Source organism: Lepidochelys kempii, chromosome 4 (assembly GCF_965140265.1).
Source record: "Lepidochelys kempii isolate rLepKem1 chromosome 4, rLepKem1.hap2, whole genome shotgun sequence".
Taxonomy (NCBI): domain Eukaryota; kingdom Metazoa; phylum Chordata; order Testudines; family Cheloniidae; genus Lepidochelys; species Lepidochelys kempii.
In genome coordinates, this window is record NC_133259.1 from 120433500 (window position 1) to 120449451 (window position 15952).

The 15952-nt window shown below is 39.8% G+C and overlaps 1 protein-coding gene across 1 annotated transcript in view; it reads right to left on the bottom strand.

Moving 5' to 3' along the window:
- DOK7 (docking protein 7) overlaps positions 1–15952 on the bottom strand; it is a 108233-nt gene that overhangs the window by 55197 nt on the left and 37084 nt on the right. Inside the window, exons 6-7 of the mRNA XM_073343207.1 lie at positions 5626–5733; positions 2642–3516 (exon numbers count right to left, since the gene is read on the bottom strand). Of these exons, the coding sequence (XP_073199308.1) occupies positions 2642–3516; positions 5626–5733 (983 nt within the window). The remainder of the gene's footprint in view (positions 1–2641; positions 3517–5625; positions 5734–15952) is intronic.

A 15952-nucleotide genomic window follows, 5' to 3' on the forward strand; every position in this document is an offset into this window, starting at 1 on the left:
CACAGAATACAAAAGAGCTTGGACATTTACTTCCTAATCTTAAACCTCAGCTGCTAATATATTTCTAGTTCCTTTATGTTTTATTTCAATGTACAATAGATTTGCTCAGTGGTTATATTCTTCACCTTGAGTGAAACAGGAAAGCGTTACTGCCATATTTTCCGTCTGAGCATGGAAGATTCCCAGTTTACAAGCCAAATGTTGATGTCCTGCATTCTGGTCATCATCCTTCCAGTCACTAGTGGAGTGGATGAGCCTTCTCGATTTTGCTCCTTAACTAGCTACTGGAGTCACTCTTGATTAGAAAAGGCAAATATTACCCTCCACATCCAGCATTCTCCATCTTCTATCCCAGACCCATTTCAGTCCCTTGATACACAGCTCTCTGACACACAGGTGTCTACACCCCTGCACCATAACCCCAAATCTGGCCTCCCTTACTGGTTCTGTTGCCAGAGGACACCGCACACCTGTACTTGCTCCAGTCTTGACATTTTTACTCCCTTCTTTCTTGGTCAAATTACCATTGAAATAAACTTTTGCCTGAGTAAGGACTACAAGATTTGCAAAAGTTCACTAACAAGGATGAACATGAAAAACTGCTGCTGTACTTCATTACTGTTATGGACTATACTGTTCTCTCCATCTCATTTACTTAGACTAAATATCAGGAATTTAAAAACATCAACACAATTTAATTAAGAGTTTATCTGAAATTGCAAAAGCATGCAAAACATTGGCCCAATAAAGGCTTTCTGAACATCTTCAAATAGATGTGGAGAACTGATGTCAAGTAATCCATGATTCAATTCAGCTTGCTCCTAGTGGTATCCCAAATGTATCCTATTCACAGCATGTAGAATAGGAAATATTTAATTACAGAATATGGGTTTGTGCCTGCACCATTTTACATGTAAAGAAGGCACGGACAGGGTCCAGTAGTCGTTTCTAAAATAACTAATCTTGCTATAATGGTTTTGATTACTTTTAACAAAAACACAATTGTTATTTGTACAATTCAGTAAAGCATATTTTCAGAGTTCTTTAAGATGGGCAGGGAAGAAAAGCAAAAGTATTTATCCTGTACTAAAACAAGTTCAAGGGAGGGCAGCATTTCTCATGTCACTGTTTATTTTCTAGATTACCATCCATTCTGCATAAGACCTTTTCCAACATTTCCCTACTGTTAGAATGGCTGAAAGTACAGTGGCCTCACAGTTTTCCTCCTACATGATGTCTGGTCTAATGCATTTAGAATCAATCGTCCAGTCAGGGAGCGGACTGGAAAAGGGGGGAGTAGTGACTTCAGTCCTTTACAGTTTTGAAGACGTAGCGTGCCAATACCATCCTCTAGTGCCCAGAGACTTTAAAACAGACTGCACTACCAGCACATAGAGCGCTGCAGGACAAGAAAAGGCCAACAGCCCAACAAGCTGATTAACTTCTTCTGAATTTGAAAACCTGTTCTCTCCCACATACTCATTTAAAATTATACACTTAAATTACCTTATTTAACAACTGTTTCTCTAAGTGAGATAATTTTGCCTGATTTCTCAGTTTATACTTCAGTTCCTAATTTTTTACATTCTCTCTCTCTCTCTTTCCCAGGTTTTCTGTGCCTCACCAACATGAACACAGCTTTATCTAGTTCCAGTTTAGCAACCACAATAAAAACACCACAAAAAAATCTTCTAAAAAACCGGTAAAAGGAAATATTTTCTTCACATAATGCATTAATAGCACGTGGAACTCATTACCAAGATATCACTGAGGCCAAGAATTTAATAGGATTCAAAAAGGGATTAGACATTTATATGGATAACAAGAATATCCAGAATCATAATAGTAAATATTTTAAAATAAACAAAAGTGTAGGAAAGTATGCAAACCCTCATGCTTCAGTTCTTAAGTCAGCCTCTAACTATTGATGGTTAGGAAGAACTTTTCCTGAGAGCTGGCTCTCCCATAACCAGCTACTTCTGGGTTTCTTGCACCTTCTCTGAAGCATCTGACACAGGCCACTCTTAGTGTCATGATACAGATGGACCACTAGTCTGTTCCAATATAGTAGCTCTTATGTTCTCCTTCACCAGTCAGAAGCGCCACCATTCTGGCTTCCCCATGCACACAAGGTGCTCACATACTACAGTCATGAGCACAAACCAACTATCTGTCAAAATAAATATGCATTTTTAAAAAATGGCTATCCTAGCATATCATCCATCCTTTTCAGCCTCCCTTCACTCTACTCAAGGAATACCAACAGCAAGACATCCTCATTTGTACTAAATTAATTATCACGGGACAAACTCAACCCTCCGATGTGCCTGTGACATTTCTACTGAAGTCAATGGGAGTCACTCATGTGTATCCAAGGAAAGAATCTGGTCCACTGAAAGACAATGCTTGATGGTCTATATGTTTCAATGTTTTCCTGTTCCAGACATGGTTTTTAAGGAGGGGAGAGGTTGCCATCTACTGAATCTTTCAACATACCCATAAAACAGCACAAATGTCATTATCCCAAAAAGAAATAGGCTGCAATTCACAACTATTCTTACATCCTTACATCATTTAAATTAATGGTGTTAAATATGGTACTTAAGTCTTTGTTAGCATCTGCTCAGTATTAGGTATTTACCTTTAGTCCACCACAGATCGGACAAGCTGAAAAGAGAGCTCTTGCCATCCCAGGGTGGGGGCTATATATTTCACAGGGGTCAGCTGGGACTCCACTAGGTGGTGCCAGCTCACTACTTTTGGAGTCTAACACCTGTCCTTGTGGTTTTACATCTGACCACCTCGAAACAAAATCCACATATGTCTCATCACTTGAGTCTTTGGTGCTTTCTGGGAGTAAGGATGCATGCCTCCCCCTGTCTTGGCTCTGCTCAGGTGCCATCCGTGTTTCCGAGTGTGGTACCAGCACCTTAGGGTCACTAATGCCTTGAGGTGCTGGGTCCTGGTCCTTTGGTTGGGTGGAATCCGCACTCTTGTGTTGTACATCTATAGCAGCTGCCTGTAATAAACTCCTGGGTGTGTCATAAATATGTCTGACAGGGCTAGGAACCTGATATTCTGAGCCCAAGCTCCTCTGGGGTTCACTGTGCAGGCAAGTACATAAATTCTGATCTGAAGGAAGGTTCAATGGCAGGCTAAGCAATGATCCAAACTCATCACCATGGCAAATATCCAGACTCCCAGCATAGGAAGAGAAACTTCCAGAGTAAGAAGAGTGACTACCAGTAGCTATCCCACTGTCAGAAGAACTCTGACGACCTATTTCCTGTAGCTGTCTAGACCGAAGAGGCTTAGGAGGTGGTTTGGTGGTGCCACGTGCCCCTTCTGCAAGCGTTTTTTCTTCCCCAAAATGAATGCCCTTTGCAGGTACCAGTCCATGACTCTCTTGAGAGGTGCTGGCCGAAGACTGTTCAGGCCAAATTGTTAACCTACTCCCAACACTAGCGTCCGAGTGGCTGGTATCTGAAGACGAACTTGACAGGCTTCTATCATCTCCTGAAATAAAAGAAACTAGATCAACCCATGTTCAAAATATAATTAAACTAAAAGCAAGGAAAGGACAAATAAGCAGAGAGGACCATGGAATTCTATCTGTCTCAGGGGAGGGCTGGTTCTGCCATATTAACAGAGTGCATCTTACAATTTGTACCCCTGGAAAAAGATTCAAGAACAACTTGGTGCCCTTAGTGTAAATGTATTGTATCTCTGAAAATATATCACATTCTATGCTAAAATTGAAGATTATGTGCCTGAATCTCCTCTCTGGTGTAGACCAGGAATAGCTGAAGTGAAGCCAATTACATAACACTGGGGTAAAATATACATCAGCATATATTCTACTCCAGTGTTATTTCACTGGCTTCAGTTCAGCTATTCCTAACCTACACCAGAGAGGAGAAGTAGGCCAAATGACCTCAAAATATCTGAGGATGTTCCAAAATATAAACTTTTAATTCTAAATTGCCACGAGCTGTATATTAGATTTCAACATTTGTATTTGATTTGAAGCTGTTGAATGAGTTTCTGTTTCATAGAAATCCCTGAAATGTAGAGCAAGAAGGGACCTCAAGAGGTCATCTAGTCCATCACCCATGCCAAGGCTGGTTTGATGCTTTTTATCTCTTATCAATGAATTTTAATTGAACAATTGCAAAGTCAACATTTTTAAAGGCATCAGATATAAAAATCAATTGTTCAGCTCGAGATTATCTTTTAGCTGATAGACCCGAAACTAAACTCTACCACGTTCCAAAGAAAAACAAAACTATACATCACGTGAGCAGATGAAAATGTAACCGATATGGCTATGATGACAGTTTTGTATTCATAATATATACACATATCCCGCCATGATACATTTATGCATGGATTGAAAAACTATTTTTCCCCACTAGTAGCTGTAGCAAGAGTATTTGCACAGAAGGTCATACATACCTGAAGCACTCACTGGAAGTGGAAAACTAAGAAAAGGCTATGAATTGTCATGGTAAGGACAGCCAGGCATTTTCATCCCATTTTAGGTATTATGGTATAGAAAGTGATTTTCTGCCCTTTTACTTAAGAATGGAAATTAATGGGTAGACAATGGGTCATTTTGTTAGTATTAATTTTAGACTTGGTGGAACAGATTCTTAGCTGGTGTAAATAGGTATACCTCTGCTGAAATCATTGGTGCTGTGTCCATTTGCATCACTCAATGCTCTGAGCATGAATCAAATTCTATTCTCAGTTACAATGGTAACCTCATTGGACTCTGTGGTGTCACTTTGGATTTGCACGGATGCAAAGGAAATCAAAATATAGCCCCCTAAATCTAACCTTTTTTTCCCCACTATGTTCATTGACTCTTGACTGTTGTTTTTCATGTTCTTTGGCTCCAGATGGGAAGATCTAGTTTTATTACCAGAAGGTATATAATAAGTAAAAATCAGAACAATAAATCCAGAGCATAGCACAAGAAATACACCCTGGAATGTGTGAATCTATTTACAAAGAAGATTTTTACTGAGGACAAAGCAAGTTATAATGGTTATTGGCTTTTAAAAATATTTGGAAGTAAATGTATATTTAGAAACACTAAGCACCAAATTATGCCTCCACATGTAAATGTCTTTAAGACTGACATGCATACACGCGCCCAAAGACACAGAAAAAGGAAGGGTTTAACGTCAAAGGACAGGAAACCAAGGTTCTGTTCCTCACCATGCCAGAGATTTGCTGTGTGACTTATGCAAGTCACTTCATGCCATAGGCCTTAATTCAGCAAGGTACTTAATCACATATCTGACTTCAACGAGACTGCTCACTTCAATGTGACTACTCACATGCTTAAAGTTATGCACATGCTTACGTACCTTCCTGACTTGGGGCTCTGGAGCCTGATCCAAAACCCACTGAAGACAACAGAAATAGTCCCACGGACTTCAGTGGACTTTTGATCATGCCCTTAAAGCAAAGGGAGCTAAGAGAGTGACCTTGTCCAATACATTTGGAAGACTCAATATTTTAAAAAGCTATGGTTTTCTTATGTCAAAAGCCTCAAGAAAAAGACCGTTGAAATAAAATCCAGACTTGTATCATAGCTTGATCGTAGGCACTTCTTACCTCCACTGCCCTGGCGACTTGAATGGGATAGTAGGCTCAGACGCTTTTCTAATTGCAAAGCTTCGTGGGCCACTCTCTCCTCCATGTAGGCTGGATTTGCGCTTGGATCTTTAAGAAAGGAACAAATGGGTAAGTTTTTGAAAAAGTCAGTGAAACTACTGAGAGAAAAACAACAAAATGTTATACTGCATCTTCTACTGTAGGGCTTTAGCAAACCTTGTCATGTGTTTGCATAGGCTACCTTCCTAAGTAACATCTCACTGACAAACTTTTTATCTTGTTATTTCCCCTCTCCAAAAGGTCATAGGATATGGGACAAGTGACCTTTAGGCCTGACCTGGAGAGGCACTGAGCAATCAGTGGGAGTTCTGAGTGCCCAGTACCTTTCAGGATCTAACCTAAAGTCAGCAAAAGTAGTAACTAGGGGACTGATCCTGAAAGGTACTGCACTGGAATCAAGGGCAGTTGAGTGCCCAGATGAGAACCTAGATCTGGGGGATTAAGAAGAGAGTATGTGACCTTTAAAATTAAGGGTGAAATCCTGGCCTCACTGAAGTCAATGGGAGTTTTGCCATTAACTTCAGTGGGGGCTGGGTTTTCACTCTGAGAGTTTCTGGTGTGGATTTATAAACTAATTCAAAGACAGTAATATTTTTGCTACCATGCAAGTTAGAATAATAGAAATACGAGGTTGGAAGGGACTTCAAGAGGTCATCTGGGCCAGCTATTTAAAAGGATACCAGCATACGTGTTTTTTTAAAACCTTGTAAAAATTAGACAGAGAAAAGGTCAATTAGACCTTGCCTATAAAGGACTATTGCTTATATGCTTATAGTATATTTTCTACTGGTTTAGCCAGTCTAGCTCAATGAAATGTCACAATGAGAGAGGATCCCACCACCTCCTGTGGTAGGGGAGAAGGTATTGAACACTTCACAAACTTGAGTGTACACCTTCCTCGGAAAACATGCCATTCTTCTCTGTATCGCTTCATTTTCCAGCCACGCATGATAAAACCAGATGTTGGTAGCAATCATTATTATATTCTTGAGAATAATTTGACAAGATTACTGTAAACATCTTAAAAATGTACGGCATGTTTAACAGCTGCAGTGTATATGGGCTGCTAACTCATTCTCATAGAAGTTTCAGTTGGTCTCATAATTACACAGGAAAAGAAGCAAATGTGAGATACAATACAGATTAGCTTTGGCACAGCTGCAGTTACCACATTCCTGCTCACACTGATAGTCACAGCATCTGTAACAAATATATACGGAATCATTTAACAAGAGAGGAAGGATAAACAGAGAAATACATTGCTGTTCATGGGCTGGTTGAGATTATGAACAATTTCTAACTGTGGAAACCAAGATTTCCATGTTTTTACATTGTGTTTCTCCATTCTCAAAGACTCGGGCTTGGTTCATTCCTACAGTGCAGATGCATCAATGGAGACATTCACAACCATGTGACAGCTATTACTGGCCACCTTTGGAGACAGTAGGCTTAGCAATTCAGCCAGGGTTGTATAGGACCAGCCAAGGACATCCAGGAGATCATAGAGACGTACGACTGGAAGGACCTGGAGAGATCGTCTAGTCCAGTCCCCTGCACTCATGGCAGGATCAAGTATTATCTTCTAGACCATCCCTGACAAGTGTTTGTTTAACCTGCTCTTAAAAATCTCCAGTGATGGAGATTCCACAACCTCCCTGGGCAATTTATTCCAGTGTTTAATCACCATGACAGGAAGTTTTTCCTAATGTCTAACCAAAACCACCCCTGTTGCAATTGAAGTCCATTGCTTCTTGTCCTATCCTCAGAGGTTAAAGAGAACAATTTTTATTCCCCTCCTTGTAACAACCTTTTAAGTACTTGAATGAGCTCAATCAAAATATCTCACAGATCCCTTGCCCTGACCCTCACCACTGACTTTCTGGGCTGCATCAGCTGGCCCTAAGCCCTTTGGTGGAAAAGAGGTTACAGTCACGACGCACTCTTTAGCTTTCCTCCCCATCCAGGTGGGCTTTTCATTTCTGCAGATCAGTAGCCTGGTTCCCACTGACAGAATGAATTGGGTATACTAGGTATTAGTTATAGATACTTATATTGAACATTAAAGCTGCTCTGCAAGTGACAGGGCTTAAAGTGTTCTCAAAGAAATGCTGGGTCTATCAATGATCATGACTGGAACAAAGTCAGCGTCACTCCCATTTCACAACTCCAGGCCATCCTGAGGTCCACTGACTTTATAACCCTCTTTGCTAGTGACATGTCTCAGAGGCATCGCCAAAGACTTTTTTTTTTTTTTTTTTGGAGGCTGGGTCTGTGACCCCACCCTTATCCCCCTGCAACCCATCCCATTTTAGGCATTGATTAGGACCAAATCCTGCACATCTTTACTTAAGCAAAACTCCAGTTGCATACAGTGGGAACCTTGCTAGTGTAAATTGCAAGATTTCTCCATCAGTCCTCATGGCTCAACTCAGACATATCTAAACGAGGAGTTGGCTCTTTGTATACCAGGTTGCAAATTGCTGCTTGTATCTGTCCACGACCTGAGGGTGCAGAGCTGTTAGCTGTAACGCCCCTCCATTTTGGCATGCTCTTCATGCTGTGGTTTCTTCTGCTGTCTCTATTCACGTGCTCTCACATCCAAAAGGGGATGTAGTTCAGCAGAGATAAGTTTTACAAAGCACTTCAAGTGCAAGACTGGTATAGTGAGTGAGTGAACAAAACCAGACTGAATCTATATGAAAGAACCGATTAAGATGGGCTAGGAGGAAACGTGGGTTAAAGTGCATTAAGGCTTCTGATCTCCGGAGAATTGTTTGTTTGTTTTTTTAAAAATACTGGTTTAGGTCACAAGACAAAACGGGTTGGTGGTGTCATCCTACACCCCATTTGTGCACAATACAAAACCACTAAACAATGTGTAATAACTTGCCATGACAGGCAGTCTCTGCTCCAGAGAATCCCAGGACAGCGATAGGATGACCGGTCTGGACATAGCTGTCTGAGGAAGTTTTTACAGCATCTTCCCACGCAACATCTTATTAGAGCTCTAGCCAGAGAATCATTTCACGAACACTAGCTCGCTCTCTCTCTCTCTCTCCCCCCCCCACCCAGGTTGTCCATACACCTGAGCCCATAGTATCTAAGCACTTAGATTCATGCAAACATTCAAATTAAGAAAAATACTTCATCATTTCCAAACAGAAATGGATCCCCTTGTGTAAAGAAAGCTGCGCATCAGCTGCTGAAATCTTCCCCTGGCCCTACTTTCCTGGTCAATTAGCAGGGGGTTATGTGAAGGTTGAATTGACTGAGATACCTATGATGGAGGGATTTTATTTTTATCATGAGCGTTGGTGGGTATTCATTAGAACCAGCTGAGCAGTCCATTGTGGGATATTTTGAATACTTTCATACTGTGACATTTTATTCATGTATTTAAAAGCTCCAAGACCATGGAATGAGCACTATGTAGAATCACAGAAATGTAGGATTGCCAGGGACCTCGAGAGGTCATCTAGTCCAGCTCCCTACACTGAGGTGGGACCAAGTAAACCTAGACCATCCTTGAGAGGTGTTTGTCCAACCTGGTCTTAAAAACCTCCAAAGATGGGGATTCCACAAACTCCCTTGAAAGCCTATTCCAGGATTCAATTTGTGATCCACTATAACCCCCAGATCCTTTTCAGCTGTATTACTACCGAGACAGTTACTCCCCGTTTTGCATTTGATTTTTCCTTCCTAACTTCAGTACTTTGCACTTGTCTCTACTGAATTTTTTATTTTGTTCATTTCAGACTAATTCTCCAATTTATCAAGGTTGTTTTGACTTCTAACCCTCTCTCCAAAGTGTTTGCAATGCCTCACAACTTGGTGTCATCTGCAAATGTTATAAGCATACTCTCCACTCCATTATCCAAGTCATTAATGAAAATATTGTGGAGTGCTGGACCCAGGACTGACTCCTGCTGGACCCTACCAGCTATGGGAACCATTGATAACTACTCTTTGACTGTGGCCTTTCAAGCAGATGTGCACACCCTTTATAGTAATTTTATTTAGACCACATTTCCCTAGTTTGTTTAGGAGAAGGTCATGTGGGACATGTCAAAAGCCTTAATAAAATCAATTATTTTAAAATTAGTCATTTATTTTGATCCATAAAAGATGAATCCGTAACTTTTTGAGATGTCCTTGCATTATAGGTGCCATAAAAATGTATTACTGTGTTATGTTACATTGTTTTACAAAAATCAGTCAAGGATGGAGCAGCAGCCTTAATCTCTGCATTTCCTTCCTTTGCATGTGTCAGTCAGATCCTTGCTGTTACAAGTGTAGGGTGATCTTACACCTGGTTCAGCCCCTTTACATCATGTAAAAAGGGACAGAGAGTGTAAATGGGACCTAAGAAGCTCCATGTCTGATTGAAGGAGGATTCCCTCAGCACAGGCACCGTGGACAACAGCCATAAAGCTAACAACCATAAGCCCATGCACATCATCACTCACGAGCCCTGACACAGTAAGTGTACCAAGGGCATGCTGAAATGGGGCCGTAACACTGCAGACATTCCAGTTATAGGGCAGCCTGGGGATGCTGCTGCAATTTAAAATGCTGCAGGATCAAGCTCTTTGACTGTAACATCTTCATGGCTGGGGTTGTGTCTTTAATGCTCACATGTTGCTCCATCAACAAATACTATATGTAATAATAATTAATAATAAATGTGAACTATCACATCTTTTCCTTCTAAATTTTATTTTGGATTGATGTATAATGGGTTAATTATTATAGAGATGTGTGTATTTGTTTGAATGATCCATTCCAAAGCATCACAGTGGTTATTCAAATGTAGAACAAGTTTCATATACACCAGATTTCTTAAAGTATGTATATTAGAAAAGAAAGCATGGATCAGGAAAATACTTTTGTACCAAAAGTTCATTATATTTTCTACACAACTGAACTATACTTTTCAAAACTGAATACCTAAACTACCCATGCAAATCCTGCATTTGAGCAAACAAGTATGCACCTAAACATATAATGGCCACGTTTGCGTAGCTATGTGCCCACTTATGCATGCAATTAAGGCCACCACCTTTGGAAATTGGATGTTTTTTAATTAGACAAATTATCACTATTGTGAATAAAAACAAGACAATATGCTAGTTTTCCAATTTATACTTTCCCCTGTGCCCCTACACTTTCTTAGGGTTAATATTTAATAATGACAGAGCACCATTTAGCAAAGATGCTCTGTGAACTTTGCACATAAAAGGCTACGAGAGGTGTACATCATCATTTCCTCCTATCCATAGACATACTGGAAGGAAGCTTGGGGAAGCTGACTTGCTGCTTCCCCAGTCTATACCTATTCTGTGGATAGTGGAAAATTCAATCTGACTCCTTTCACTGCACTAAATTCTCTCTCTCTTCGCAAAAACGCCTTTGTTACATTAAGCAAACATTACGGACCCTTTTCCTTCTTGAGGCTGTCAAGGAGGCATGTCTCTAAGTTCTAAGTAGTCAGAGAGGGGTGGTCAAAGGCAAAAATCCAAAATCCATCAGCAAATTGTGGAAAGAAATTCTAGTTCATACTTAAACTTCTAAACCAACCAAATTACGCCATTCAGAAGATTTCATAAATAAAGCCCCAAGAAAGAATGTATTAACATGACTTTGCATTAATTAATGTAAATGTAAATAATATTAATAACTTGAGTATTTCTGAGTATAATCCACTACAAGGAAGTTTAGATCTAGTTAGCTAAAGTGCAGGGCTGATTTATCTATTTAACATATTCCTTTCAACAGACTGGGTGGATTTTGATACTCTTGCCAGATACAGTATGCAGCTGCTGGCAACCTGACCTTTTCAAGTAATACAGTACATTCTGTGTAATAGAATACTTGATAAGGAAAACTAGTCTGCACATGAATCTCCAGCACTACACAGAAGTTAGGATAGGTTGTGTCATTTTAACACACGTCTTAAACTTTTGAATGGCACCTGATAAACACAAGTCTGAAATGCAGTTGCATGCAAAGATATGCCTCTTACAATAATACAAGCTAGTCAGGTCACCTTTTTTTAATTTGCTTTCCATATGTCCACATACAGTCATCCGTATATTGTTCTGCCATTCACTGCTGATTACAGCCATGTACATTTTCCAATCTACTATGACAATATTACATGTATCTGTGAAGCATTCAAAATTCATAGGTGGGAGAATAAATTTTAAAACCATATATTGGCTGCGGCTGACGATGAGGCCGTAGAAAAATCTATAGATGCATTTTTTGGAACATTAGATGGATATATTAGCTGAAGTGTTGATGTGGGAGGTGAAGAATGGTAGATCACAATTTGATTTCTGTACAGGAATGATGACAGTGGAAAGCTAGGAAAATCAGGGAAAAGACAGAAAAACGGCCCACAGATGCTTAGGCATCCAGAGTGATTGATATAGTATAAATCCTGAAACAACAGATAGAGAACAGAGGGAAGTATACATACTTATCTATATCCACAGAGGATTTTTTATACCAAAGTACAATTACGCCCAAGTTTTGGGAGATAGCAGGCCACTAAAAATATCAAAAAAGCGCAATCCAGTGTAGCCCTATTGGCTTCAATGGGACTACACCATTTACACCATGTGAGGGTCTGGCCCTTTTAATTAAAGGGGGAGTTTGGCAGCAGGATGAGCTGCAATGGCAGTGTCTGAATCGATTAGTCAACAAAGCGACAATTTTCTATAACCACATTCAATCTTCAGGGGGAAAAAAAAGAAAAAATTGAGAGCGTTTCTGTCACCGTCCCCGCAGTCTGACACGTTTCAAGTGCCTCAAGAGATCTATGTACTTTTGTTTCCCTCTGTCTGCCCAACATCTTTATCAGCAGGAATATGGCCAGCTCTAAGAATAATGTTTATTAGTGAACCACTGCTGCAGAGCATACAGGAGGAGCGGACATTCCCTAGTGCTCTGTGTGGGTCGGTGGGGGAGTTTAACAGCAAGAACAACAGACAACGCATCACACTGACTCTTGTCAGTTTTAATCATTTCACTGGTGGTTTTTATATTATAATTCTTTGATTTGTATTAGCTTAATGAAAAAAGTACCCCATTGTTCACAGATATATATGCTTTGCAATCCTCAGTTCTGGCTGCCTGCATAAGGAGTAGCCAATTCTGATGCTTCAGTAGAAGACAAAACAGCCAAATAAGCTGTAAACGCACCCAAATCAATTCTGCAATGCTATGACATGGGTAAAATACTTCTCCCAGTTCTCATAAGCTCCTGTCTGTCATTAGAGACCCTGATTATTCCTGCTTTCTCGTTTTGCTTCTTGTTCACGTCTTGTAGCTGCACATTTTATTCTCTCAAAGAAGAGTATGAACTACACTGTAGACAACAGACAACGGTAGCTGCTGTTCTGTACTTTCTAGACAATAAAAAACTAGTGGGGAAAACTACTATTTACTCAACCTATTGGATTACCTCTTTCAAATCTGTTCCAATATGGGTCTCGTATGTATTCCTCGCACACCGAAAACTCCCATTAAAGCCAAAGGGAGATTTGGGCATGCAACTAATGCAGAACTGGCTCCTAGACATGTAAATCCTAATATACTGTACAAAGCCAACACAGGGCCAAATTCTGCTCCCTGTTACACTAATATAAATCTAAAAAACTCCCCTGAAGTTAGTGTCACTCCAGTGGAGCAGGTTATGATCAATCTGGACTAACAGAGGGCGGCACCATTTGTCTCAAAATTTATTATAGGCAGCACAGGGAGTGGCACTTTCCATTATAAGAACCAGTTTTCAGTTGCTGATAACTTTGCCCAACTTAAACAATTCAGGGTGGAATTTACCATTCCAGAAGTTTGCCTCAATTTGGAACTTAATGATTATCAGTAATTTGTTTGGATTATTTTGTAAAGTTTCAGATAAAATGGTTAAGCTGTTTCCAAGAATGAGATCAGGGGAAAAGAGGTTGCTTCGCCCGTGTTAAAAAAAAATTCTTACAACCACTTTGTTGAGAAGCTATAGCTGTCTTATCAGCCTCTGAAAATACAGCAGTTCACACGTGCTCAGTAGCGACTTGTTAGAGTTTGACAGCTAAATTCTCTGAAGACTCCATCTACACTGAGCATAGTTGACCCAGGCCTTCCTGCAGTTGCTGTTCCAGGCAGCTAGGGACTGCTCTGACACCACGCACAGGAATCGAGAACAGGGAAATCATCTTTCTTGTACTCTTAGTGCTCCCCAAGGCAACATGGTGGAGAAGGAGGAAACAGCCTAACTGGAATGCAGAGGGGTATGAGAAGCAACATGAGGCATAGGAAGAGGTGCAGGGTTAGGGAACAGGGGCTGGAGCTCAAGGGTGAGAAAGGGTTAGAAACTGGAGCCAGGAAAGGTGGCCAAAAAATAGGGTTATCATAGTTCTACATGATGGAATTTTTGTTTATAACTTTTAATTTTTTTTTTTAAAAAAGGAAATTATATAAAAAAAATATGTTAAAAGAATATGAAATTTGCAAAAGTCAAGCACTCAAAAGTTAGAATTAAGGTTTCTTTCTTTAGTAGTCATAATTCTTTATCAAATTGAACCTCTTTTGGAGACCAAATAAGTTTGTATGTAATTAAATAATTTGTTTTTGCCTGTCCATAATAAAAGTCTTTATGTAAATTACAATTTTCTGAGTATACCCTAACTGACAAAATTATAAATCTGAACATCCCAACCACTTTTGTACATGTCAAAAAGACTTAATTATGAATTAATTGTTTGGCATTTTTAAATGAATTAATGTTTACATTATAAATGCAAAAAACAGCATATAAAATTAGTGAGCTGTTATGAGCCTGATTTGCCTTTCTCTCACTGGTTTTATTTACAGTAGCATAGAAGCATTGATTTCAAGGAAGCAAAAGATTAATCAAGTGCTGTATACAATATGCATCTAATTTTAAAGTGGTAGGACTGAGAGGTTTTTTCTATCTTTCCAAAAATTTCACATCCAAACTACAGGAGAACCTCAGAGTTACGAACACCTCGGGAATGGAGCTTGTTTGTAACTCTGAAATATTCGCAAAAAGAAAAGGAGTACTTGTGGCACCTTAGAGACTAACCAATTTATTTGAGCATAAGCTTTCGTGAACTACAGCTCACTTCATCGGAAGCTTATGCTCAAATAAATTGGTTAGTCTCTAAGGTGCCACAAGTCCTCCTTTTCTTTTTGCGAATATAGACTAACACGGCTGCTACTCTGAAATCTGAAATGTTCGTAACCCTGAAAAAAATGTTATAACTTTCAAAAGTTTACAACATTGACTTAATACAGCTTTGAAACTTGCCTATGCAGAAGAAAAATGCTGTGTGTGTCTCTCTCTCGCTGCTGCTGCCTGATTGTGTACATCTGGTTCCAAATGAGGTGGGTGGTAACTCATGTTTGCAACTCTGAGGTTCTACTGTAAATCTTTCATATCACATTTCAACACAAGAGATTGGTTTGTTTGCATGTTTACAGCAATGATAAAAATCCTGTAAAATTATTCTTATCATGAAAGCCATTAAATACCCCTAACTATGGACGTACAAACATTTGCTAAAAATGTGAAAGCCCCCCCGCCCTCCACCATTTTAAAAGTTTCCTCCTTCACCACAGACACTGCACAGCTATTGTTCTACAGGCTCATCTTCCACCTTCCTGCCCTGCTTGACATACTCCTTCTAACTGCGTATTACATTTCCTCACCTACTAAAACCAAAAGGTGATAGACCTCCCGCAAGATCACATCTAATTTCTCTCTCAACATTACAGTGCATGCAGCATATACCACAAAACAGAAAAAGGAATTTAATCCTTACTCACCAGAGAAGAGCCTGAACTGCAAGAGTGAGATCAGGATGAACGGGCCTGGTCCAAAGCGCTAGAAGTTCATTGGGAGTTTTTCCAATGATTTCAGTGGGCTTTGGAATGGGCTTGAGAGGTCATCTAGCCCCAAAATTAGTATTCTAGGGGTTTGGCTCAGCAAAATTTTCAATATTACAACCAGCAGCCTGATTTAGATATGGATCTAGGTTCAAACTGGGACTATTCAAACCGCAGATTTGGTTTGGGCCCATCCCTATTCAGAATATTATATTTTGGTGCAGTTAGATAAGACCAGGCAAAGGCCAGCAGCAGCAGAAATATGAATGAGCTAGAGCAGCAAGGGAATCTGGGACATTCAACTGATAAATCTGTAATGTGACATTTCAGAATGAAAATCACTTTGCACTGTCCATGC